General features: G+C 44.8%; 1 protein-coding gene across 1 annotated transcript; it reads right to left on the bottom strand.

Moving 5' to 3' along the window:
• Positions 1–14297: 14297 nt before the first annotated feature.
• On the bottom strand, positions 14298–25063 carry PPP1R3B (protein phosphatase 1 regulatory subunit 3B). The gene is made up of 2 exons (XM_024198604.2): positions 24961–25063; positions 14298–16696 (listed from the first exon to the last, which is right to left on the bottom strand). Exons 1-2 carry the CDS (start codon positions 24972–24974, stop codon positions 15808–15810), a joined length of 903 nt encoding a protein of 300 aa, XP_024054372.1. The 5' UTR covers positions 24975–25063; the 3' UTR covers positions 14298–15807.
• Between the last annotated feature and the right edge of the window lie 177 nt (positions 25064–25240).

Raw genomic sequence — 25240 nt, 5'->3', positions numbered from 1 at the left:
CAGACAGATTTTTACCCGTTCCCTAAATGGTCCCCTCAAGGATTGAACTCACAACCCTGGGTTTAGCAGGCCAATGCTCAAACCATTGAGCTATCCCTCCCCCTCCAAAACATACTCTTGCATTGGCCCCCAAAACATACCCTTGCATCCCACAGCCAAACCCTGCTCTGGCTAGAGAAGTATTCCTTTCCTCCTCAACTTTTCTGTGGTGCAGTCATCATAGCATCTTAGTGCTTTGCAAGCGTTAATAAATTAATAATCTTCACAACACTCTAATGAGGTGAGGGAGTGTTATCCCCATTTTACACATGGGGAATTGAGGCACAGGGATTAATACCACAATTGGCAGAAATGACAGTGAATTTAGGTGCCCAGCCTGGGAAGCCTGCAGCCTGATTGTCCAGAGGACTTAGCATTATGTAGCACTTTATGGTCAGAGAAGAGCTCCCCCTGACTCATGGTGCAGCTGAAAGTGCTCAGTCCTTCTGCAAATTAGACATCAGGTCGAGAACCCAGACAATGAGGAATTAAGAGCCACCAGTGAAAGTTTGGTTTCAGTGACTTGACAGCATCACATACCAACTCCGTGTCAGAAGCAGGCATAGAATCCAGTTCTCCACAGAACCAGTCTTCCTACTATCCCCTGCCTCATGTTCAACCTTCTGCAGCCAATGAGACTGGGGTCTTTCAGACAACAGCCTCCTTCACTACACAACCCTGACTCATTCCCAGAGGATATCCGGTCAACCTGCCCCTAGCAGCTGGGAGAAGCCATTGCAGAGAAAGTCCTGCTCAGCTCTGAGCTGGAGCATGCTCAGTCACACTGGGAGGGATGGTGCATGCACAGTCCCATCAACACACAGGCGCATGTTCAGTGCAGACAGAATCTTCAGAGAATTTAGCTGCCAAATTTGGGTGAGTTTTCACAGGAATCGCAAAAGGCAAATTCCCATGCCCTGCTCCAAAGCATGGAGGTGCTAGTGCTTCCCAATGAAATGGTTGGATTTTTTTTTTTTTTAAAATATGGACAAAAACTTATTTTCCCCTGACCTCATTCTCAGAAACAGCTGAAACATTTTAGCCGAAACTTAAAAAATAAATCAACCTGAGGGAGACGACAGCCTGAATGGTTTGGCAAGGTTATAAGCAACAAAAAACCAGGGTCTTATACAGGGGCGGCTCCAGGCACCAGTGCACCAAGCGCGTGCCTGGGGCGGCAAGCTGCGGGGGGCAGCCTGCCGGTCGCCGTGAGGGCGGCAGTCAGGCTGCCTTCGGCGGCATGTCCACCGGTGCCACGGCTTCGAATCTGCGTGACCAGCGGACCTCCCTCAGGTGCGCCGCCGAAGGCTGCCTCGCTGCTGTGCTTGGGGCGGCAAAATACATAGAGCCACCCCCGGTCTTATAATGGAAAGCGACGGGCAACCTTTTGTACAGGCAGTGCTGCCCGTGATGACTAATTTTAAAGTTGAAAAGTGGCTGTGCAGAAGGCTCTGGTATAATTGCAATTACACTATAACAGTACAGAGGCACAGCCCTCCTATGCTATACTCTGTGTTTTAAAGAATTCCTCTCCCTGTACATATGCATCCGAAGAAGTGGGTTGTAGCCCACGAAAGCTTATGCTCTAATAAATTTGTTAGTCTCTAAGGTGCCACAAGTACTCCTGTTCTTTCTCCCTGTACAAGTATTATCTCCCAGCTTTACAATGTGTTCAGTTAATCAAACCCTATGCTTGGGGCCCAGCTATTCCTCGGCTCAGCTCTCCATCTCCTGTTGCTCACTTACCAGCAGATCCTCACCTTCAGATTAAACAGGAATATGAGCTGCCAGCCACATGCTCAAACTGGAACATTTTTAAATACAAGAACATTGTCTCCAAGAATAAATTGTTTCAGGCTGTCACCAGCCTTGCTGAGGCTCCTAGCCAGGCTCAGCATGGACTCAGCAGAGGTAGTGGCAAATGGCCAGAGGTCCCGACCAGTGGGATTCTCTATACCCACATCTGATTGCCTCCTAGCCCCTTATCAGGCTCACCCATATGTCATTCACAGAGGTCCAAGGGCATGACTTGCCCCTCCTCTTCTTTCTGAGGGTATGTCTACACTACGAAATTCGGTTGAATTTATAGAAGCCGGTTTTATAGATATCGGTTTTATACAGTCGATTGTGTGTGTCCCCACATAAAATGCTCTAAGTGCATGAAGCCGGCGGACCGTGTCCACAGTACCGAGGCTAGCGTCGACTTCCAGAGCGTTGCACTGTGGATAGCTATCCCACAGTTCCTGCAGTCTCCGCCGCCCATTGGAATTCTGGGTTGAGATCCCAATGCCTGATGATGCAAAACAGTGTCGCGGGGGCTTCTGGGTACATGCCGTCAGGCCCCTCCCCCTCCGTCAGAGCAACGGCAGACAATCGATTCGTGCCTTTTTACCTGGGTTACCTGTGCAGTCAACATACCACGGCAAGCATGGAGCCCGCTCAGCTCAGCTCACCGTCACCATGTGTCATCTGGGTGCTGGCAGACGTGGTACTGCATTGCTACACAGCAGCAGCTAATTGCCTTTTGGCAGTAGACGGTGCAGTATGACTGGTAGCCTTCATCGGCTATCTGGGTGCTAACAGTGGGGAACATTTCTGTTCAGCCAAGCAGGAACGGGCACCTCTGAATGCCCCCTTAATGAAATCACCCCATTTCAACCAGGTGACCGTGAATGATATCACTCTCCTGAGGATAACAAAGAGAGATAAGGAATGGATGTTGTCTGCATGCCAGCAAACACCGGGACCATACGCTGCCATGCTTTGTTATGCAATGATTCCAGACTACGTGCTACTGGCCTGGCGTGGTAAAGTGTCCTACCATGGCGGATGGGATAAGGCAGCCCTCCCCAGAAACCTTTTGCAAAGGCTTTGGGAGTACATGAAGGAGAGCTTTCTGGAGATGTCCCTGGAGGATTTCCGCTCCATCCCCATACACGTTAACAGACTTTTCCAGTAGCTGTACTGGCCGCGATTGCCAGGGCAAATTAATCATTAAACACGCTTGCTTTTAAACCATGTGTAATATTTACAAAGGTACACTCACCAGAGGTCCCTTGTGTGCCCTCAGGGTCTGGGAGCATGCCTTGGGTGAGTTCGGGGGTTACTGGTTCCAGGTCCAGGGTGATAAACATATCCTGGCTGTTGGGGAAACCGGTTTCTCCGCTTCCTTGCTGTGAGCTATCATCATCATCATCATCATCATCATCCGCATACCCCGAACCCGCTTCCCTGTTGCGTGTTTCTCCATTGACGGAGTCAAAGCACACGGTTGGGGTAGTGGTGGTTGCACCCCCTAGCATGGCATGCAGCTCCGTGTAGAGGCGGCATGTTTGCGGCTCTGCCCCAGACCTTCCGTTTGCCTCTCTGGCTTTGTGGTAGGCTTGCCTTAGCTCCTTAATTTTCACACGGCACTGCTGTGCGTCCCTGTTATGGCCTCTGTCCTTCATGCCCTTTGAGACCTTTTCTAATATTTTGCCATTTCGTTTACTGCTACGGAGTTCAGCTAGCACTGATTCGTCTCCCCATATGGCGAGCAGATCCCATACCTCCCATTCGGTCCATGCTGGAGCTCTTTTGCGATCCTGGGACTCCATCATGGTTACCTGTGGTGATGAGCTCTGCGTGATCACCTGTGCTCTCCACGCTGGGCAAATAGGAAATGAAATTCAAAAGTTCACGGGGCTTTTCCTGTCTACCTGGTCAGTGCATCTGAGTTGAGAGTGCTGTCCAGAGCGGTCACAATGAAGCACTGTGGGATAGCTCCCGGAGGCCAATAACGTCGAATTTTGTCCACACTACCCCAAATCCGACCCGGAAAGGCCGATTTTAGCGCTAATCCCCTCGTCGGAGGTGGAGTAAAGAAACCGGTTTAAAGGGCCCTTTAAGTCTAAAGAAAGGGCTTCATCGTGTGGACGTGTCCAGGCTTAATTCGATTTAACCCTGCTAAAGTCGACCTAAACTCGTAGTGTAGACCAGGGCTGAGCTGCCTGCATTTGTTTTGCTTAGCAAGCTTCTGTTGGTGCAGCTCTGCCTCCTCACTCTGACACTCCTGGCTGCCAGCTCCATTTGCCTCGCCTCCCCTAGCTGCCTTTTCCACTCCAGCACCCACAGCTCTGGACCTCTCACCATCACCACTGCCTCTGCTGGATCATCCGGAGAACTGTCAGCTTGGTCCCCTGCATGCCTTGTAGGAGAAAAGGGACCCAGTGGCCACCAGTTTGGAGCAGGTGCCCTATCCTGCCTCATGGCCGGAGTGCAGCATGACCAATAGCCCCGATTACTTCTGATCAGCAGCTGACAGGCCTTGCTGTGCACACAGCTCTGCTAGCTGCTTCTTGGCGAACTCAGAAAATGTGTCTTTGCTCCTCCTGCCCTTTCTGCTGCTTTCCTTTGTTGTGTTTCCTTTACCTGACATAAAACACAAGAGAACAACATAACTAACCTTTCCTGACTGTTCCCAGCCTTCTCCTGCTGAATCACTTCACAATCTAGTTTACCAGGGCTTGAAGTGTGAACCTCAGTCAACCTGCCAGCTGCATGTAAAACCTGCAATTGACTATGCCACTTGGACACACTGCTGAGGGCATCCCAAACCGTAAGCCACTGGGTTACCACTTTGCCTCAAGAAGGGAGAGCTTTGCTGGGGTTAGATGGTGTCAGCTCCATGCAACACTAACATGTCTGCCTCACCAGCAAACTCCTCGAGACTCTGCCAGTGCAAACCTTGCCTCACAGGTAACAATCAGTGAACCCGAGTTCCCCAGAGATCTCTCTCTGTAGCATCCAGTCCCTCTCGTTGGATGCTCACAGCCAGTAGTAAGTTCACTGCCTTGAAAAAGACAGTGCACACCCCAGCCTGTTAGGTTAGCTTAGGACTCACTCCTTACTTCAGTGTAACAAAGAATGTTGATTAATAGAGAACAGAGATTTAAGTGATATTAAGGAAGAGAAAAAGAGACAGGTCTGGTTACAAAGAATCAAACCAGCTTTCTAGTGACTGAAACTTAATCTTAGCAAGTTACAATCTTTGCCTGAGCAATTTTCTTACTTACCTCAAGTTATCAGCATCTCCAGCCCTTCAAGCCAGAGGATTCAACATTCACAGAATCAGAGGGTGCTGTTCCCAAAGTGATGGGTAACTAGAATGCCTATTTTGTTCCCCTCATGTTTCCCAAAGTCCATTGTCTTTGCTTCAAGAGCCAGGAAGGCATCTTGGGGGTTCAGACTCTCATGTCCCCCCATGTGCTCACAAAGCTGTTTCCTCAGCTGCTTGTTAGCTTGATTGCTTTGTTTACCTTATATGTACATGTACTTTGTCTATGGCTTACAAAGCTTGACCCCAATAGGTAAATCCACGTTCTTTTGTGTAAGGCAGACTTGCCTCCAAAACATATTTTAAGACCATATTTCCAGTACACATACACAACTGTTTATACACAACCCATACATACCTCACACAATGATATTCATGACTAATGTGTCACCAGGTTTTGTAATCGACCTTATTCAATACACTTTTATACTACAACAGTGTACACAGTTGATTCAATTGCTTATTCTTTGGGGTTCAGACCCCCCCAATTCTCCCATCTCAGGTGTCTGCACCCTGACTGCCACAACTCAGTTACTATAGATTCATAGATTCCAAGGGCAGAAGGGATCAATATGATCATCTAATCTGGCCTCCTGGATAACACCGTCCAGAGAACTTCCCCATAATAATTCTTAGAGCAGATCTTTTAGAAAAGGATCACAGCTTGATTTAAAAATTGTTAGTGATGGAGAATCCACTACAACCCTTAGTAAGTTGTTCCAATGATTAACCACTTTCACCATTACAAATTTACACCTTATTTCTAGTCTGACTTTGTCTAGCTTCAACTTCCAGCCACTGGATCACGTTAGACCTTTCTCTGCTAGACTGAAGAGCTCATTATCAAAATATTTGTTCCTCATGTAGGTACTTATAGACTGTGATCAAGTCCCCCCCTTAACCTTCTCTTTGTTAAGACAAATAGACTCAATGAGCTCAATCACTATAAGGCATCTTTTCTAACCCTTTAAATCATTCTCATGGCTCTTCTCTGAACCTTCTCCAATTTATCAACATCCTTATTGAATTGCAGACACCAGAACTGGACACAATTCAAGCAGTAGTCACACCAGTGACAAATACACAGGTAAAATAACCTCTCTGCTCCTACTTGAGATTCCTGTTTATGCATCCCAGAACTGCATTAATTCTGTTGGCCTGGAGGCCCATGTTCAGCTATTTATCCATCATGACCCCCAAATCTTTTTCAGAGTCCCTGCTTCCTAGGTTAGAGGCCCCAGTATGGCCTGCATTCTTTGTTCCTCAGTGTACACATTTAGCCACATTAAAACATATATTGTTTGCTTGTGACCAGTTTACCAAGTGATTCAGAGCGCTCTGAATCAATGACTTGTCTTCATTATTTACCACTCGCCCAATTTTTGTCATCTGCAGACTTCAGTCTATCTTCCTATTCTGGGCAAAAGACATCTTCTCACTTGCCAAGCCTGATCCCATTTTGCCTTCCTCTTCTCTCAGGTGAACCACATGACTAGCACACCACTATCTCCCAAGTCAGGGCGGGATATGAAGTAACAAAAGGACTTCCTTTTCTGGAAGATAAGACCTTTTTTAAAGACTGAGAATGTTTAAATTACTTTAATTTCCAGGTTCCTACCAAAATTAATGGCCAATTTACAGGTCTGAAGTGCTTTTGCTTGCTAAGAGGCATGGGACTGAGCTGCTGAATCTTGGTCTCCACTGCTGCCAAAAAAACATCTCACACATCAGAGCCAGTAACAACTTTGAGAGTTAGGTCACCAGGCTGATTTTCCTTTGACCAGAAAGTAAAAAACCCACCCATTTTTAAAGATCCAAATGGATTTATTGAGCCTGGGTACATCTTTGCAAATGAGACCAAATGGAAGTCCTGATCACAAGTAGTCACCTGAGAGCTTAAGTCACTTGCCAATACCTAAAATCCCACCCTCGGAGTCAGATTCCTGCACAGGGAAGTACATTTAGCCCAACTGAATTGCTCTTGCTGTTCCAGTTGGATAGGACATTCTTCATGCTGTGTCTTTGGGCAACGTTGCTGTGAAGATGCTGCATTTTATCTTTTAGTAAGTAGGTTCCTGATCTCCAAAATCATCAACTGGGCCAGACATTAGCCACCTCCTCTCTAGCCATAGCCTACCCACACAGCTGCATTCTCTCAGAAGGGTGTAATCCACAAAGCTATGGAAGCAGCATAGGGAGCCAGAGATGAAGCATCCTCAGTCAAGGACATGCAGTGAAAGGAGGAGCTTCCAAAAGGAAATTATACAAGACTACTCCAGAGTCTGACAGATAACCTTGCTCTTCAGTTAGAGCTTTCCACAATAACCACACTAAAAATAAAAGTCTAGATGAATGCTGCAAGCAAAGCTTCCTGTAACCAGAGAAGGGATAAGCCTTAATGAGCTACAACCTTATTGTGCAATCTAGTTTACCTATGATGATAGGCACCATAGAAAATCCTAAAGATGTACTTCTCCCACTGGCCCATTTTATTGCAGTGCTGTGGGGTTCAGTGAGTAGGTGAAGATTTTTGAGATGCCCAGAGACACCAGTATTTTATTCAAATCAGAATCAAAAGGAAAGCTTAACTTTCTTCACATTTAACAGCAAAAGCGTAATTGCATTTGACAGGTTAATGGCAAGGTCGTCAACCTAATCCCATTATAAGGTTGATAGAAAGCTGGCTAGATCGTCGGGCTCAATGGGTAGTGATCAATGGCTCCATGTCTAGTTGGCAGCTGGTATCAAGCAGAGTGCCCCAAAGGTCGGTCCTGGGGCCAGTTTTGTTCAATATCTTTATTAATGATCTGGAGGATGGCGTGGACTGCACCCTCAGCAAGTTTGCAGATAACACTAAACTGGGAGGAGTGGTAGATACGCTGGAGGGTAGAGATAGGATACAGAGGGACCTAGACAAATTAGAGGATTGGGCCAAAAGAAATCCGATGAGGTTCAACAGGGACAAGTGCAGAGTCCTGCACTTAGGAAGGAAGAATCCCCTGCACTGCTACAAACTAGGGACCGAGTGGCTAGGCAGCAATTCTGCAGAAAAGGACCTAGGGGTTACAGTGGACGATAAGCTGGATATGAGTCAACAGTGTGCCCTTGTTGCCAAGAAGGCTAATGGCATTTTGAGTTGTCTAAATAGGGGCATTGCCAGCAGATCGAGGGACGTGATAATTCCCCTCTATTCGGCATTGGTGAGGCCTCATCTGGAGTACTATGTCCAGTTTTGGGCCCCACACTACAAGGATGTGGAAAAATTGGAGAGTCCAGCGGAGGGCAACAAAAATGATTAGGGGGCTGGAGCACATGATTTATGAGGCGAGGCTGAGGGAACTGGGATTATTTAGTCTGCAGAAGAGAAGAATGAGGGAGGATTTGATAGCTGCTTTCAACTACCTGAAAGGGGGTTCCAAAGAGGATGGATCTAGGCTGTTCTCAGTGGTACCAGATGACAGAACAATGAGCAATGGTCTCAAGTTGCAGTGGGGGAGGTTTAGGTTGGATATTGGGAAAAACTCTCTCACTAGGAGGGTGGTGAAGCACTGGAATGGGTTACCTAGGGAGGTGGTAGAATCTCCTTCCTTAGAGGTTTTTAAGGTCAGGCTTGACAAAGCCCTGGCTAGGATGATTTAGTTGGGGATTAGGTAGTGCTTTGAGCAGGGGGTTGGACTAGATGACCTCCTGAGGTCGCTTCCAACCCTATGATTCGATGATAATAAAGCCTTTATAAACAGCATAATCCCAGGCAGTCTCCCATTGCTATTTTGTGAACACTTATAAGTAGAAAACACCATTCCACTTCTAGTGTTTGAGTGAGAGACTTTGGCTACCAACATTTAATAGTATTTGCTCAGACTTCCTTACCTGTTCAGGAGCAGCAGACTTTCAGGATGGTTCATAACAAAACTGCAGAAGCAGCTACTTGAGGTTAGCTCACCTGTGAATGAGTTGGACACTCATCACTGGACACCAAGCACTGGCTAACGCATCTCAGCACTGTCGGAGAGAAAACTCTGGAAGAACAGGACTTTATTTTTAAGTGTCTTTACAAGGAAGAGGAGTAGAGTTTTGGGTGCAGGGGCTTTTGTACATTGTGCAGAACTCTTTGAAGAGATACTGGTTTGCTATAGCTTGTCTGATTTGATTTTTTTTTTTTTTAATTCCTAAAGTGATAAGGGTTCTTTAATGCTACCCACTGTGAGTGGATTCATATAAATCTTATAAGAAGATGCCAGGATTATCTCTGTGCCACTGAAGCCTAGAAGTCTGTGTCACTGTGAAGCAACAGAAGTAGCTACAAGCATGGTTGAGAGCTTTTTCTTCAGCATATCATCAGGTTCAATCAGCCCTGGTAGGTGTGGTCTGTTACCATCCCATTTTAAAGTTCTCAACCATCTCCCCCCCCCCCCCTTTTTTTTTTTTTTAAAACCCACAATTTATGAATTACACCCTTTTAGTGACTTGTACTTAAAATAAAAGCTTTTAAAAGGATGTAGGTGCCATGGTTATCCGAATTTAGAGAAGTGAGTCAGAGAATGGAAATAGTTCTGATCTGTGAATTGTAATGTTTACCCTACCAGAAGTCTGGCCATTAATACTCATTCACACAGCACTTGTGATGTCAGCGGGCTAACTTCCAGTGCTGAACAGATCACATATGAAACTGTTTATATGTCCCTTTCAGCTCCACATAAGCAGCACCCTCCTCTTGTACAGGCCACCACTGATATGCTTCCCAGAACTATAATCATTCCCCCCACCCAAAACAAACAAACAAACAACTCTACAGCTACCCTCACTCTTTCCCATCACTCAAAACAGAGTAAGCTGTGTGAGTTAAGTCAGTTAATTTTGAGATGTTATTTTGCTTCCAATATACAGCAGAACTATATAACTAAGGGCTTGTCTACACTGGCACTTTGCAGCGCTGCAACTTTCTCACTCAGGGGTGTGAAAACACACCCCCAAGTGCCAGTGTAGACAGTGCACCAGCACTGGGAGCTGTGCTCTCAACGCTAGCTATTCCTCTTGTGGAGATGGGTTTTTTTAGAGCGCTGGGAGAGCTCTCCCCAGGCACTGCACCGCGTCCACACAAGCCACGTTAAAGTGCTGCTGCGGCCAGCACTTTAACATTGCCAGTGAAGACGTGCCCTAAGTTAATGCCCTCCCTTTGGAAACAAAGCCCACCACCATGCCAGGAAAGGGTTTAGACATGTTTCAGCATGTAAATAGCTCTACTGGCAGCATAACAAAGGTTTGTCTCAGCCAATAGCGTGTGAAGGAACAATTTGATACAATCTATTTTCCATACAGACAATTCTATTAATTTTAGCTATATTGATAGACATTTGGGGCAGAAATATTAGCGCCTACCTAGGTTTATACAGTGGTAGTTACAAGTTTATTCACAGATTTAACTCCACTTCCTTCCCACCCTGATGAACGTCTTTATAACCTGATCTAGAACAGAAATCCTCTTTATAACTTGAAAAAAGTTAAATGGCTGGATTGTATGGAAGCATTTTTAGTATTACCAAATTTCAGAGACCCAATTTTAAAGCAGTAAGTTGCCGATTTACATGAAAGGAAGGGTCTTGTCAAAGCAACACTCTCTCACACAGATCATTAGCTATTCTGACTTCACACACAGAATATTCACTATTCACCACCCTCCTACTAGAACACAGAAATTAAAGTTATGAAGTGAGAGAACTAGAAATAGTCACATTCGGGAACTGCAGTATTGTTTGAGGATTAAGGCTGGCTATTTGCTGGCCTTAAGCCACACTACACACAGTCTAACTGTAAAACTGACTCCTGATGCTTAAACAAGAACAGATGCAGTTCCATGCAGAAAGGCACTCAGACTTCCACTGGTATTCTTAGCCATGACTGGATGGCAGATCCCATCAGAGAAGAGCTTTTGCGTTACAACCTCATGGGATAATCTCCAAAGAGCAGGCTCTGTTGGTGGTTTCACATTGCATAAACTGACTTTAATTACCAGCTTATTATACAGCAAATTTCCCCTCACTCTGGAAGAGGAGCAGCTCACAAGAGCTTACGTTAGCGTCAATATCCTTCAGAAACAGTACACCTCTACGCTGTCCTCGGGAGCCAAGAAAAATCTTACTGTGTTATAGGTGAAACCGCATTATATTGAACTTGCTTTGATCCACTGGAGTGTGCAGCCCCGCCCCCCCGGAGCACTGCTTTACCGCGTTATATCCGAATTTGTGTTATATCGGGTCGCGTTATATTGAGGTAGCGGTGTAGTTAACGTTTTTGGCAGTGCTTTTATTACAACTCAGTTTTGTTCTGCAAGTTAATATGAGAAAATTACAGCATCTTTGAAGTGAACCCAACAGAATCTGGTTAGCATCCAATGGTTCTCTTGGGGGGGCGGGGAGGGAAGATCTGAGGCCTTTACACCGAACTTGGGTCGTGCCAAGGGGCCTTACAATGGGCGTACATGTGAGCCAGGCCCAATCTCCTGAAAGATTCAATCAAGTGAGGTTTTTTAGTGTCACTTGCACAAAGCTTTAAACCTCCTTGTGCTGCCTTTCATTTTGCTGAAACTTGGAACTTCTCAATACTGTGATCAGTTGTGTATTTATACCATAAATCCAGGAAAACTGATTGAAATGAGAACAAGTAGCTTTTCCTGATTTAATACCTCCCCCCAACCAAGAGACTCCTGAAGGACTAGCCAGCATTATGCTCAGATGAAGCCATCAGTCCAGAGTTTGTTTTCTGGTCTGGTTATTAACTCTGAATTTTAGCCTTCAGCACTGATAAGTAGCATCCACTGAGGGAATAATTCAGATAGCCAGTATTCACTTTTGAATCTTTCACTTCCACATCCTAGGAACCTGGAGGGCACTTCATTATGACTCAGGAGAATACAACATGTAGACAGTCGAAGTGCTGGAAAAGTCTGAAAAGCTTAGCATTATTAAGAAGAAATACTTCCAATGCCCACTTTAATGCCCAGTAAATTTCTGGTTTCACAGGGAAAAAAGGAGTTAATATGGCATGTGTGGGACTGCAGTCACTTTGCAAGATAAACATTACAACTCATGATAGCATCAAGTTTGCATGTGAAATTTTAATTGTAAAATAAGAAGTCAAGCAGTAGTTAATTGCCATTTATTAGATGAAGTGCTCTAAATAGAGTTTTCTTCATAGATTGAGCCACAATGAGAAGTACTATAGTCTCCAAAAGGCTTAATATAGCTGGTGGAAAATTAGGGATAAGAATAATCAATCCTTTATTCTTCCCTGAATGACAAATACTTCCTGAGAATAGCTAGTGTTTCTAGTGCACTTGGCATATTATACAACTGAAGCAGAAGAGAAGACAGATTGAGCCCTCAAAGTCAACAGCTCCACTAGGAAAAAAGTTCTCTGAGTAACATTTCTGAAATCCAAGTAGTGACAGAAAAAGGTCGAATGAAAAGGCAATTCCTTCCCATGGTAAGTGGTTATGTTGATGTGTATTGCCCTCTCTCTCCAAAGGAGCTTGTCTGATTTGCCCCCGTGGTTAAGAAAGAGCTGTCTCCTGGCGACAATACAAAGAACAACCAGGCACCTTCCGTTCTACTTTTATTTTCACTTTCAGTTAAAAACAAACCATTGTTCTTTTAAAAAAGAATAATCCATTCATTTGTGATTATAAAGTGCATTTTTTCACCTTGAACTTTGTGTACAAAAACATTTTAAAAGACACACATGCAAAAACAGCTTAACAAGGCACTTCCAGGCATAAAAGAAGGACAGCAATGCCTCACTTCTACATTCCCACTGGCGAAAGAAAAGTGTGAAAAACGAAAGCTCCAAGAAGTTACCTTTTTTATGTTTTCGAATCATCATTGGTCAAAGAGTCAGTTCCCAGCACAATGTTTACACAATGTCAATGTGTAGGTCACAACTTCCACAGCTTTTTCCCCATCCACTGCGGTACACGATTGCTTCCATTGGCTGGTATGCACGGGCCCCTTCACTGTACCACCAGGAGGAGGAAATAAAAGCACACTACCACCCATGGCACTACAGACTCACACATCACTGTTGCATTTTAGGGTGTCATGGTTAGGATCTAAAGGTGTGCTAGAATGTGTTAGCTAAAAGTACATGAAGCAAGCTGTATACTAGATTTTTAGAACATGTCAGCTAAAAACAACCATACCTTTAAATCCTAGGCAAGTTAAACCCTTGACTCAATTCACAGCCCAGCTTTGTAAATCAAAGAACGATTTTAAACCAAACCTGGATAAGTCTTTCCTAAAGACAACTTTACGGAGGACACTATTTAACTTATCAAACGGAAATTCAGGAAACAGACTTTTCAAATTAGTGAATGAAGCTTGTGCAACCCATGTTTACATACACATACACACAGTGTTAATTTAATGCCTGAAATTAGTGACTGAGTACAATAATGCTTTCCACAGCCCAATACATTTATTGATGCAAAGATAAATCAAAAAACTATGCATTCTTCCTGTAAGCTCATTGTTCTTACTTAATCATGTCTAATAGAAGGTTGGATACATCATCTCCTAAAATTATAGGACAGTGCAGAAGTGTTTTGTACTGTGGTCTCCAGAATTAAAGAAGTGATGTTTTTAAAAGCAATTTTGAAGAATAGCATAGCCATTTGCTTCTTCCTGTGCCCTCCCAACACAAATATTGGGTATGTGCCAAAAATATAACGTTTGTGTTCTAGAAAAAATAGAATATCTGGAAATATTAAACCGCATTTGAATTATTCCATTTAAGTATATGAAATAAGTTATTCTGCTCAAATAGCAAGACATTGGCTTAATGATTGCAGTGAGTAATTTAGCTACATTCTCTCTGGCAGTACCTAAAATGACTGTTCTTTGCAATTCACCACTCCTCCAAAACAAGCCATGGTACTCTCCCCTCTACCGCAACAGATCTTCCTTTTCAACAAGAGCAACGATGGCATCTCATGCCCTTGAGAGATCCATTTTCTTGGGCAGAACTACATTTTGTATGGAAATAGCACTGAAGGCAAATGTGTGCACTTAATTGTGATAGCTTCTACAATGTCAATACAAGATACAGATGTGACAGCTCAGTATGTAATTACAGTGCAAGTCTGGTGTTCTAGCAATCTAACCCATTCTAGCATGAAAACAATGAACAAAGAGCTACACATCCATTCTAGTGAGACACAAGTTTTAGACAAAACAGTTGACTTGGATTAATACAAATTTTCAGAACTTTTTAAAAGCTAGCAGTCACATTTCAGAAACCTTTGTAGTTCAAGCCACTGCTGTGATATTGTACACAAAAAAAGTTCTGAGCCAAGGCACTCACACTGCACTAAGAAGTTAGTCTCCCGAATAAACTGTCTTCATAGGACATGACAAGCAGCAGCAGTGAGGTCTGTTTATCAAATTTCAAACCCACTACAGAAACAACAAATAAATTCACAAACATGCAATGTATTTACTGTCCATGCACACTCATGCATGAACCCTTTGGCACCCGGTTTCCTAACAGAATGAAAGCTGATTTTACATTAGCACTAAAAGTAGGAGCTGCTGCACTCCCCAGGCACAGTAAGGCAATTAATAGAGATACATATTGAGAACTGAATGGCGATCTTTCAGCATCTGCAAGATTAAAAATTAAAAAAAGAAAAAATCCTCAGTGTTACTCCCCAAGTAGTTCAAGAGCGCCGGGGGGCTGGAAGACCTTCTGGACATATTAACAGTTGCAGACAAAGAGCTCTTCCCCTCCAGTAAAAATGGTTTTTAAAACACTTGATGAGTCAAAGGATTTAACCCCAAAGCTACAAGGATACTACACAGTTCTAAAGGAAAAAAAATTCAACTCCTCAACATGGGCAATCCCTATGAATTTACTACACAAAAGTTATATTTTAAAAAAAAAAATCTTACAGATGAACTGGTGACTAAGCATACCAGTATCTTCCCATAAATGCAGATATCTCCTAATATGGCACGAGGCGAAGCTTCTAGTCATGGTTATTGTGTCATTTCTAGAATCTTTTCCATCTTTAACAAAAAGGCTCCAGCACAGAAAGAAGGTCAGAGAGAAGGGACATTCACATCCCCCTCTTGCCATCAGAAGGCTAGTTTAGCTTTAATATCTCCTGTCATGTATAAATTACCTGTCAAATAGTCTTCTAGCAAAGCCAACTTGCATAGTGCTACAGAAATGGTAGAGCATAGTTAAAAAAGCCTCCCTCTTTAAGATACTCAAGCCTGTAACAACCCTAATGTGCAACACAAGACACTACTACATACCTAAGTGAACAATGCAATCACTGAAGTAGTAAGTGTTTAACTGGAGGAGATTAGCAGCATTATACAGAAGAGGACTAGCAGCACTGGGCAGAAACTCCAGTGAGGTCTCCCATTCTGTCAAACTGTTTCCAAGTGTTGAATCTGGGGGGTAACTATCATGATGCAAAAGACACTAGTTTAGCTGGTATTAAAACCACTTGCGATCACTGAACGTTACAGTCATCTTGCTTTACCCCAATGGAGCTTTGCAGAGCCATGTAAAGTGTCATTTACCCAGCCCTTTAGCAAACTTCATGTTCAGGCCAATTCCCAAGCTTGCAACAGGCACAGCAACAGTTAGAGAATCAAGACTCAGTTCCTCCATTAGTAGTAAGGCCCTAGCTTTTCATACCCTGAATAGCTAGGCCACTCAGGAAACAAGCCATAGGAGCACCTCGGACTTCCAAACTGATCAAAGGCAATGCCAAAATCAGGTCCAGCCTGAGGCTGCGAGACTTCCCGAGCAGATTTCAGTTCAGACTGTATGATCCTGTAATTCAGGCCTCTGTTGCTGTCCCAATACACTTTCCCATCACACTCGTAATAGACTGCAAACTCGATTCTTTCATGGGATTGAATTCTCTCTGGCAAGCAGATATCAAAGGAAAACGTGTCCTTGTCTGAACCTGCATAAGTGTCCTTGACATATTGGCACGGATAGTCTGTGAAGCTTTTCCAAGTGTCGAATGTCATCCTTATTCTCACAGTCTTCTCAAAAGCAAGATTCTTAACCTTCACTGTGCCCACAATAGCTTTATCCTTTAGCATGCAGTTTTCCAGGCAGACAAAATCTGTCTGAAGGCGATTTCTGAAGTCCAAGTAGTCTGCAGAAGGCTGTACGAAATCCAAGACAAAGTTGTCCCTCTCTACTGTCGTCAGACCCACAATATTGTCTATTAACTCTGTGATGTTGAATGGAATATCTAACGGGTCATCAAACTCTGAAAACACTTTAACCATTGTCAGAGCCAAGCCTCTGCTATCGGCAAAAGAAACTCTCTTTTTCACCCTATTTCCCTGGAGAGATGTTGCTGCCTCTCCAGGTTCACTGAACTCAGCCTTACTGTTCTGAATGCAGGGACGTAATGGTTTGTTTGGCTTTGGAGCGATTTTACAAGCAAATCTCTCTCTTCTCAAGGGTGGAGAACACAGATACAGCTGCATGGCTATGTCCACAGCCATTGCTGGTGTAGGAGCAAAGTAGTCCAGTATTCTGAAAGAAAGAGGGGGGAAAAGGTGAGTTTTCATCACATAATTATATGACCCGAAAAGGAGCATAAGCAAGCAACATGAAAACTTCATTATGCTGGGACATGAACTCCTTTTGAACTTTAATTTCTGCTACATACAGTCAGCTGCTGAATAGTTTTTTTCTGGAGCACACCTTGCCCCCTCATTCCCCTGCAATAAAATATTATCAATGACAAGCGTTAAAAGCAAAGCATACAGAGAACGAGAAGAGTAAACTGGGTTTTTATATTGCATTTCCTCCATTCTAACTGCATAAACCCTTTTGTTTGTTAAATACCGTGCAGAGATCAACCATTTTTAAATGAATCCACACTGTAGGACCATGACTAAAAATATTTACTGGCCCAGGAAATATTTCTTCTACTCTGTCATGGTGTTTCTAGTTATGATAGGTTGCAAAACACTAAACCTAAGTATAGTGCTTTACTCCCCCACCTCAACCCCTTAATGGTTTTGCTGTATTATGGTTAAATGAACATTGGAAGTTAATGTAAAATTTCAGTAGTTTCACAAACTTAAATACAATTAATTATATTATATTTCTGCTGTGGTCTCCTCCCCAGGAGAGTCTGATATTTTCTCCACTTCACTGCGTAGCTGTAGCTTCCTTTAAAATGTAGAAACAGGAACTGCATATTTCATCATCAGCAGCAGTATGGAACTGATATGACCTCTAGAGGGGACAGAACCACAGCAGAACCATAGACACTAGACTTTATGATAACTTGAAGAGTTGTCATAAGAAATGACAAACTTCAGTGTCATCCCCCAAACTTCAAAAATCAGGTTATTTCAATATGCTTCCCTCCTCAGACTCTTCTGGCACGATTTTGAGCAGCCAATCTTCTCATGAACACTGGGGTTAGAGATGAATGCCTTACACATGATACTCAGTAGATCTAGCTCTCTTCTTGAGACACTGGCAAAATGGTAATATGAATGTGATCCTAAGGTTTGATACTATTATCTCATGGGCTACCGACACTAAACAGATGGTGCTCAAGTTTTCCTGCCCCATCCAATATTACTTTATAGCCATGGCGATTCAGGAAATAATGGATAAATACGTATGTATAAATACTCATTTTAAATGGTCACGGAGATGAGCAGTGACATTTTGGCAGGGGACCGAGCAGTGTAGCATGGAAGTATTCTAGACCCAGTCCCCAGAAAAGGCTAGCAGATACAGCAGGGTACGTGCAGCTCCACAGGATACGTGCACTTAATGGTAAAAGGAATTACATTCAATTAAAACCAAAGGGACCTTTAGCAAGCTAAACATGCTATTAAAAACAAAACAACCAACCAACCAACCACTGGTGCCAAGAGCCACCCCCACCCAAGCCACATCCCGATCTTGCAGAGTCTCCTGCTGTTTGTGTGCTCACAAGTAGCTGGCCCAGGGTCCCCACTGACTGAACTCCAAGCTCCAAATTAATGCCACCTCCCTCAAACGTATAGAATACTCTACTGGGGTGGCTGCGTATCATCAACGGCCCCCTCTTCTAGACAGTGTCATTCTCCCTCCCCTCCCCCATGTCTCCTGCTACAGGGCATTTGGGAAGGTAGCCCCCACCTACTATAAACAGCAGCAGCCACCTTCCTTCCCCCACCTAACTGTGCAAAGATGGTAGCACTGGAGCTGTGTCTGCATCGTTATGTTGTTCACACTCAGGTTCTTCCCTGCAAACATCAGAACTGGAAACAATTGTACACTGACAGCCTATTGCCTAGATTCGAATGACACATGCATGGGCAAAAGTCCGACTTGCTTGGGATGAACTGATTGTTCTCCGAGCCCTGAAGAATACAGGATTGATAAAGCACGATATAGCCCACTGATTTTAACACGTGATTTAAAATGAAGAACTTTTAATTAAAAAAAAATATATATTTCAATGACTCCTCTCCTGCCACTCCCAAATCAAAATCTATGGGCCAATCTCTAAATGAGACCGCAGCATCACAACAGCGGTTGGCTAAAGAGAACCAGGGATAAATGAGAGATCAAGGCTGCCAACAGCTATTTAGAACCTTAGTACCTTACAACTACAATACTCAGGCCAAGAACTATGCTCCTTACAGAAAGCTGTCTACACATCAGCCCTTCTTCAGAACAGCATCAAAATATTTCATCTGTACGTTGCATTCAACAAGGACTTCTGTTTATTCAGAATGTGTGTCAAGACCTGAGTGCAAGAGTGCACTCCAGCAACTAGCTCCTCCTCCGCTTCCTCATCATAGCCTGACACAGCTCAAATCCAACTAGTGTCGCAAACCTCACAGAGCAGCATTAAATCCACGTGTGCATTCTCTGCTGCTGTACATGGTCTTGACAAGCCTCTACTTACACACACGAAGCTACTGTGTATATATGCTATTTCATCCTGCAAAACAATACAGCCACAAATATTCACAACTGCCTGTTACTTCAACCAGTCTCAGATGCATTACAGGGTCATGTCTCATTACAGTTAAACCTCTTTAGTATTTGAGGAAACTAACAACTGCAGCCTCAATGTCCCTGGCAATATCTGGATAATGGAGGATATACTGTATTATTTAATAAAAAGGTATTCTATCAAAAAGCTATTTTGGGACATTCAACCTAAGGGTGTTTAGAAGTCAAACCTCATGATGCATCCTATTTAAGCCATTAAAAGTCACAAGGCCAGATCTACTGAACTGCCTGCAATTTTCAGTTACGATTTTATAACTCAGGAGGTGAATTTTTGCTCTGGATTGACCGTGGGGCACTTGCTTCAAAGTCCAAGAATGCTGGGTGGGACTCTGTTGAACCACCCTAAAAGGAATGGGGAAGCTTTTCATTTAAGTCAGAGATTTACAGTAAGGCTAATGAACTGTCTCAGGTTTTAAAACATTTGGATCTTTAAAAGTAATTCAGTGAATAGCTGTTACTGGAAAGATGCCCACAAACTCAGCTCTGAAAAACACAGGAAGTGTTCAGCTACAAGAATGAAGGAAAAGCGTGTTTAAAGGAACACTGACGACTTGATATCTTCATTCTTTTAAAGAAAGTTTGAAGCTCATTTGCCTAGTTTTCAATACCACTCCAAAGACTTCGAAACTATATTGCCCTGCCAGTTTCACCCTCTTCTCTGAGCAAATACTAATGCCCTTTCTCCCACCCCAGCTTTATAAGCAAACATGTGAACAAAACTGTTTAAATCCATGTTTGTCAACAGCCTCTGATGATATTTGTACAGATCCAAAAATAAGGTTTGTTAACTTGTTAGCTTCCTCTGCTAGCTGTCTGCAGCAGACTAATATAACATCAAACATTAGCAAGGATCTTGAAAGCATACGGACAATAAACAAGTTGAAGACAGTTTTACAGGTATATTATATGCTGCATGTTAGGTCCAGAAGAGGGGGCAGTTTATTCTAAGTGAGGATGTATTATGCTAGTACCACTTGGTAATCAGCTGTCTTCATTTGGGGCAGGTATATACAACAAAGTTTTGATGGCATATCTATGTTGGTCAGGGGGGTGGAAAAAAACACCAACCAAACAAAATCACACAGCCAGTTATGCTGACAAAAGCCCCTGTGTAGACACAGCTATGCTGACAGAGGAGTAGGCGAGGCCTTGAAGTACAATTGATGCATACGTATGGTCTCTTGAGAAGTTCAAATACCTTCTCTTCTCATCCTCTCAGAAAAGGGGAAGATTGTCTAGGCCTCTCTTGGGCAGCTGGAACTACCAGAGAGCCTGGAACAAGAGGAGAACAGAAGTTCTGAAATCCCTTCTCAAGGGCTTGGGACCTATAGCACCTCTCTCCTAGATGTAGCTAGTACAGAAGCTAGAGTTAGCCACAAATCCTTCACTTGCTCCAACATCTCTTCATTTATTGGAAGGGCCCATTTAGATTGTAAGCTCTTATAGGGCAGGAACTCTCTCTCGCTATGTCTATGTACAGTGTCCAGCATAATGGGGCCCTGATCTCAGAGACCTCCAGGCACCAGGGCAACACAAATACAAATAAATTACTTTGGAAAATCCAGCCATTATTTAGGTATCTAAATGGGAACAGAGCTCTTTTGGGAGTCTGGCCCTACAGTGATGTTAGTCAATAACCTGTAGGAGAGCAATGGTGCAACATATGCCCCTCCTCATGGGAAATCGGCAAACAGTAGGTAGGGTAGCTGGCAATGGGCTGAATGCCATTCTAGGTACAGCATAACATGAAGCCAGTAAAATGAAGCTCACAATTGCACGTGATGAGCTCCAAGCACATCCTGACAGAGACTAAATGGCCAACAAGGCTAAAAATCCTACCACTATCAATGAACAAACTGATGCACAGCAAAAACTAAGCTCTCAGAAGAGGGACCAGAGTAATCTGAAGCAACCACACCCCTTTTATATCTGCAAGAAAGGAAGCACCGTAACAAGGTATAGGGGGGAGGGATAGCTCAGTGGTTTGAGCATTGGCCTGCTAAACCCAGGGTTGTGAGTTCAATCCTTGAGGGGGCCACTTAGGGATCTGGGGCAAAATCAGTACTTGGTCCTGCTAGTGAAGGCAGGGGACTGGACTCGATGACCTTTCAAGGTCCCTTCCAGTTCTAGGAGATAGGATATCTCCATTAATTTAAGGGGATAGGCAGGGTGTGTCCACAATGTCAACACTGCTGCCAGAAAACGTCAAGCTTGCACTGCTGCAGTGGAGGAGACCATGCAGACAATGCACTAAGCACTCTTTGCTCCCAGGCACCAGAGAACCCACTACCGCCACTTTGACTTCTCTGCCAAGCAGCCCTGCAGAACTTTTTGGAAAAACGTTTACTGACGTGTCTAGGAGAAGCCAGTTTGAACAGAGGCAGCATGCAGGTTAGAGTCTCAAAGTTTGAAGAATGACATGGGGACACCACTTCTATGAAGGAGGGAATTTACTACTGAGGCTTTGTCTACACTGCCACTTTCAGCGCTAAAACTTTACAGGGATGTGAAAAGACACAAAAGTTTTAGCGCTGAAAAGTGCCAGTATAGACAGCGCTTTATCGCCGGGAGCTACCACCCCTCATTCGGCAGGTAGTATAGACATAACCTTCGTTTCTACAGCACTTACCACCCCGGAACAGAGGTGCTTCAGTTACAGGTCATTAAGAACCAGCACAAACAAAAACAGTAAATCAAATCCTGGACAAAATAAATGGCATCTCGGATTGTGGCCTACAGGTCGGTGAACTTCACCCAGAGACTTTACAGGCATTGATTTTCAAAAGATGGAACTCTCAAAACTACAGAATTACTGAAATTTGGGCCATGTCTGCACTAGAGACCTTAGAGCGGCACAGGTGTACCAATGCAGCTGCTCTCCTGTAAGATCTCCTGTGTAGCCGCTCTATGCCAGCGGGAGACAGCTCTCCCGTCGACATAATTAAACCATCCCCAACAAGCGGCGCTAGCTATGCTGGCGGGAGAGCATCTCCTGCCGACATAGCGCTGGCTGCACCACTGGCGCTTGTCGGAGAAACTTATGTTGCTCAGAGGGGTGTTTTTTTCAATACCCCTAAATGGCATAAAAATTATACCCACAAAAGTGGTAGTGTACACAAAGCCTTAGGTTGTGATTGCAAGTACTTCTCATCCACTTTACCTATTCTAATGAAGAATTCACATAAGAATTCAAGGCCATTCAAGGTCTTTAAAGGCTGTCACCACCTGCAAGTGCGCAGAAAGCCAGAGCAGTGACTCTGGGTATTATGTTCATGCATGCCTATCTGTAATGAGGCGGAGAGGGACAGGTGTGTTCTAGAAGACCAGTAGTCTTCCCGTAGGCTTGAGGACTAGTCCTATTCAGAATGTAACACAGCAGTGAAGCTTGAAGGTAACCAAAGCATCTGACCACTGGGAGGTCTGCACTAGCGAGTAATGACTGCACATCTCCTGGCCAGCCATAGATGAAACACCATAGACCATCCATGTCATCTGGGAACAATGATGAATCTAGTGAGACCCAGAAGCTACAAGCCATTCTGGCAAAGAGCACAGACCCTCAATAGATGATCAGACCTCCAAATACTTCTCCCTATCAACAGTGACTCCACACAAGAACAGGAACAAGGTGAAACCCTGCGAAGACAGCACATGCAATGGCAATCCAGCACGCTTTCAGATGCCTCAGAAGGAGCAGCCCACAAAGTGAATCCCTTAAGATCCTACAGGAGAGGCAACAATAGAACATAAGAGCGGCCATACTGGGTCAGACCAAAGGTCTATCTAGCCCAGTATCCTGTCTTCCAACAGTGGCCAATGCCAGGTGCCCCAGAGGGAATGAACAGAACAGGGAATCATCAAGTGATCCATCCCTGTCGCCCATTCCCAGCTTCTGGCAAACAGAGGCTATGGCCACCATCCCTGCCCACCCTGGCTAATAGCAATTGATGGACTTATCTTCCATGAATTTATCTAGTTCTTTTTTGAACCCTGTTATAGTCTTGGCCTTCACAACATCCTCTGGCAAAGAATTCCACATGTTGACTGCGTTGTGTGAAAAAATACTTCCTTTTGTTTGTTTTAAACCTCCTGCCTATTAATTTTATTTGGTGACCCCTAATTCTTGTGTTATGAGAAGAAGTAAATAACACTTCCTTATTTACTTTTGCCACACCAGTCATGATTGTATAGACGGTTATCATATCCCCCTTAGTTGTCTCTTTTCCAAGCTGAAAAGTCCCAGTCTTATTACTCTCTTCTCATATGGAAGCTGTTCCATATTATCATTTTTGTTGCCTTTTTCTGTACCTTTTCCAATATATCTTTTTTGAGATGGGGTGACCACATCTGCATGCAGTATTCAAGATGTGAGCGTACCACGGATTTAGAGAGGCAACATGATATTTTATGTCTTATTATCTATCCCTTTCTTAATGATGCCCAGTGTTCTGTTAGCTGTCATTAATATAAAAAGCTACTGGCAGATCAAATGGACACGTACTGCTAGATCAAACAGTTGACACAAGTCTAAGTTCCACACTTAGATCTGAACCCAAATCAAAAGAATCAAAAAAGTGAACATCTGTCAGGGAAAGTGTAATTATAATTGGCCCTGCCCCAGCACAGGGGGCTGGACGAGATCTCTCTCAAGGCCCCTTCCAGCTCTGAATTTCTTCAATTCTCTAAGTCTGTGGAATCCGAGGGTTGCTGGAACTGACACATCACCTTCCCTAAAACTCATCTGCTATTGTGGGAGCTAATCTGGCAGAATCAACTGTCCCCACAGCATAGATCAATTGCCTATAATTTGGAAACTGCCATTGCTGTGACCCACGGTTGCTCCACACCTTGGAAAAGTCAGACTAAAGCAGGGGTAGGAAACCTATGGCACGCGTGCCAAAGGCGGCACGCGACCTGATTTTCAGTGGCACTCACACTGCCCGGGTCCTAGCCACCGGTCCAGGGGGCTCTGCATTTTAATTTAATTTTAAATGAAGCTTCTTAAACATTTTTAAAACCTTATTTACTTTACATACAACAATAGTTTAGTTATATATTATAGACTTATCGAAAGAGACCTTCTAAAAACATTAACAAGTATTACTGGCACGCAAAAAAGAGTGAATAAATGAAGACTCGCACACCACTTCTGAAAGGTTGCCGACCCCTGGACTAAAGCATACAAGTGCTCTAAAAAAACCGGTTTCTCCATTCCTCTAGGTACTGTAGTGGAAGGAAAATTGTCTTGTTCTCAAGCCTAAATACTAGATTTGGGCCAATTACTCACGGGTTGCCACATTACAAGGGCTGCTTACAGCGGCCACGTACACAAGGCCAAGTTATTTCCCTTCTGAACTGGTTTGCGATTTGAGCCCAGCGGAACTAGGACTCCGCCGCCCGAGAGCGGCGCTGCCCAGCAGACGTCCGCGGGGCTTGCACGGGCACGGAGGCCGCAGGTGTGGAGGCGCGGCACGCCAGGGGCTGGGGGTTAACGCTGCCCAGCGGCGCGAGCGGCTCCCGGGGCGGGCGGGCGGTGCACGAAAGGCCGCCGCTGGGGCGGGGAGGCCCGAGGGACCCAGGCTCGGGAGGCCCGAGCTCCTGTCGCTGCCGGGTTTCGGGACCCGGGGCCACGCTCAGGCTTGGCCAGGCTCGGCCGTTCCCCTGGGGGTCCCCGCGCAGCCCCGGCGGGGAGCGGGGCGGGGCGGGGGCGGGGTCCGGCCGCGGAGCTCCCCGCACAGCGCGGGACTGGCCCGCGGGCTCCGTACCTGGCGCGGCGCATGGGTCCGGCGGGGCGCGCTCAGCCCGGCTCCGGCGGCGGCGGGCCGAGGCTGCCGAACGAGGCTCAGGATGGCGGGGGCGGGGCGCAACCACGTCGCGCACTCAGCCGCCGAGCTCCGGCCGGCCCAGACCATCCCCGCCGCAGCCAATGGGAGCGCGCCGAGCCCGACCTGCCAGCCAATGGGAGCGGAGTTTCCGCGTGACCTGCAGCAGCCTAGCTCGTGAGCACAGCCCCCGCTGGTGCTTTGCGGAGCAGCCCCGAGACAC

The sequence above is a fragment of the Terrapene carolina genome, unplaced genomic scaffold (genome assembly GCF_002925995.2).
Source record: "Terrapene carolina triunguis isolate 2854851 unplaced genomic scaffold, T_m_triunguis-2.0 Scaffold258, whole genome shotgun sequence".
Classification (NCBI taxonomy): domain Eukaryota; kingdom Metazoa; phylum Chordata; order Testudines; family Emydidae; genus Terrapene; species Terrapene triunguis.
Note: the sequence above shows the minus strand (reverse complement) of the source record. Positions and strands in the feature narration are given on the sequence as shown.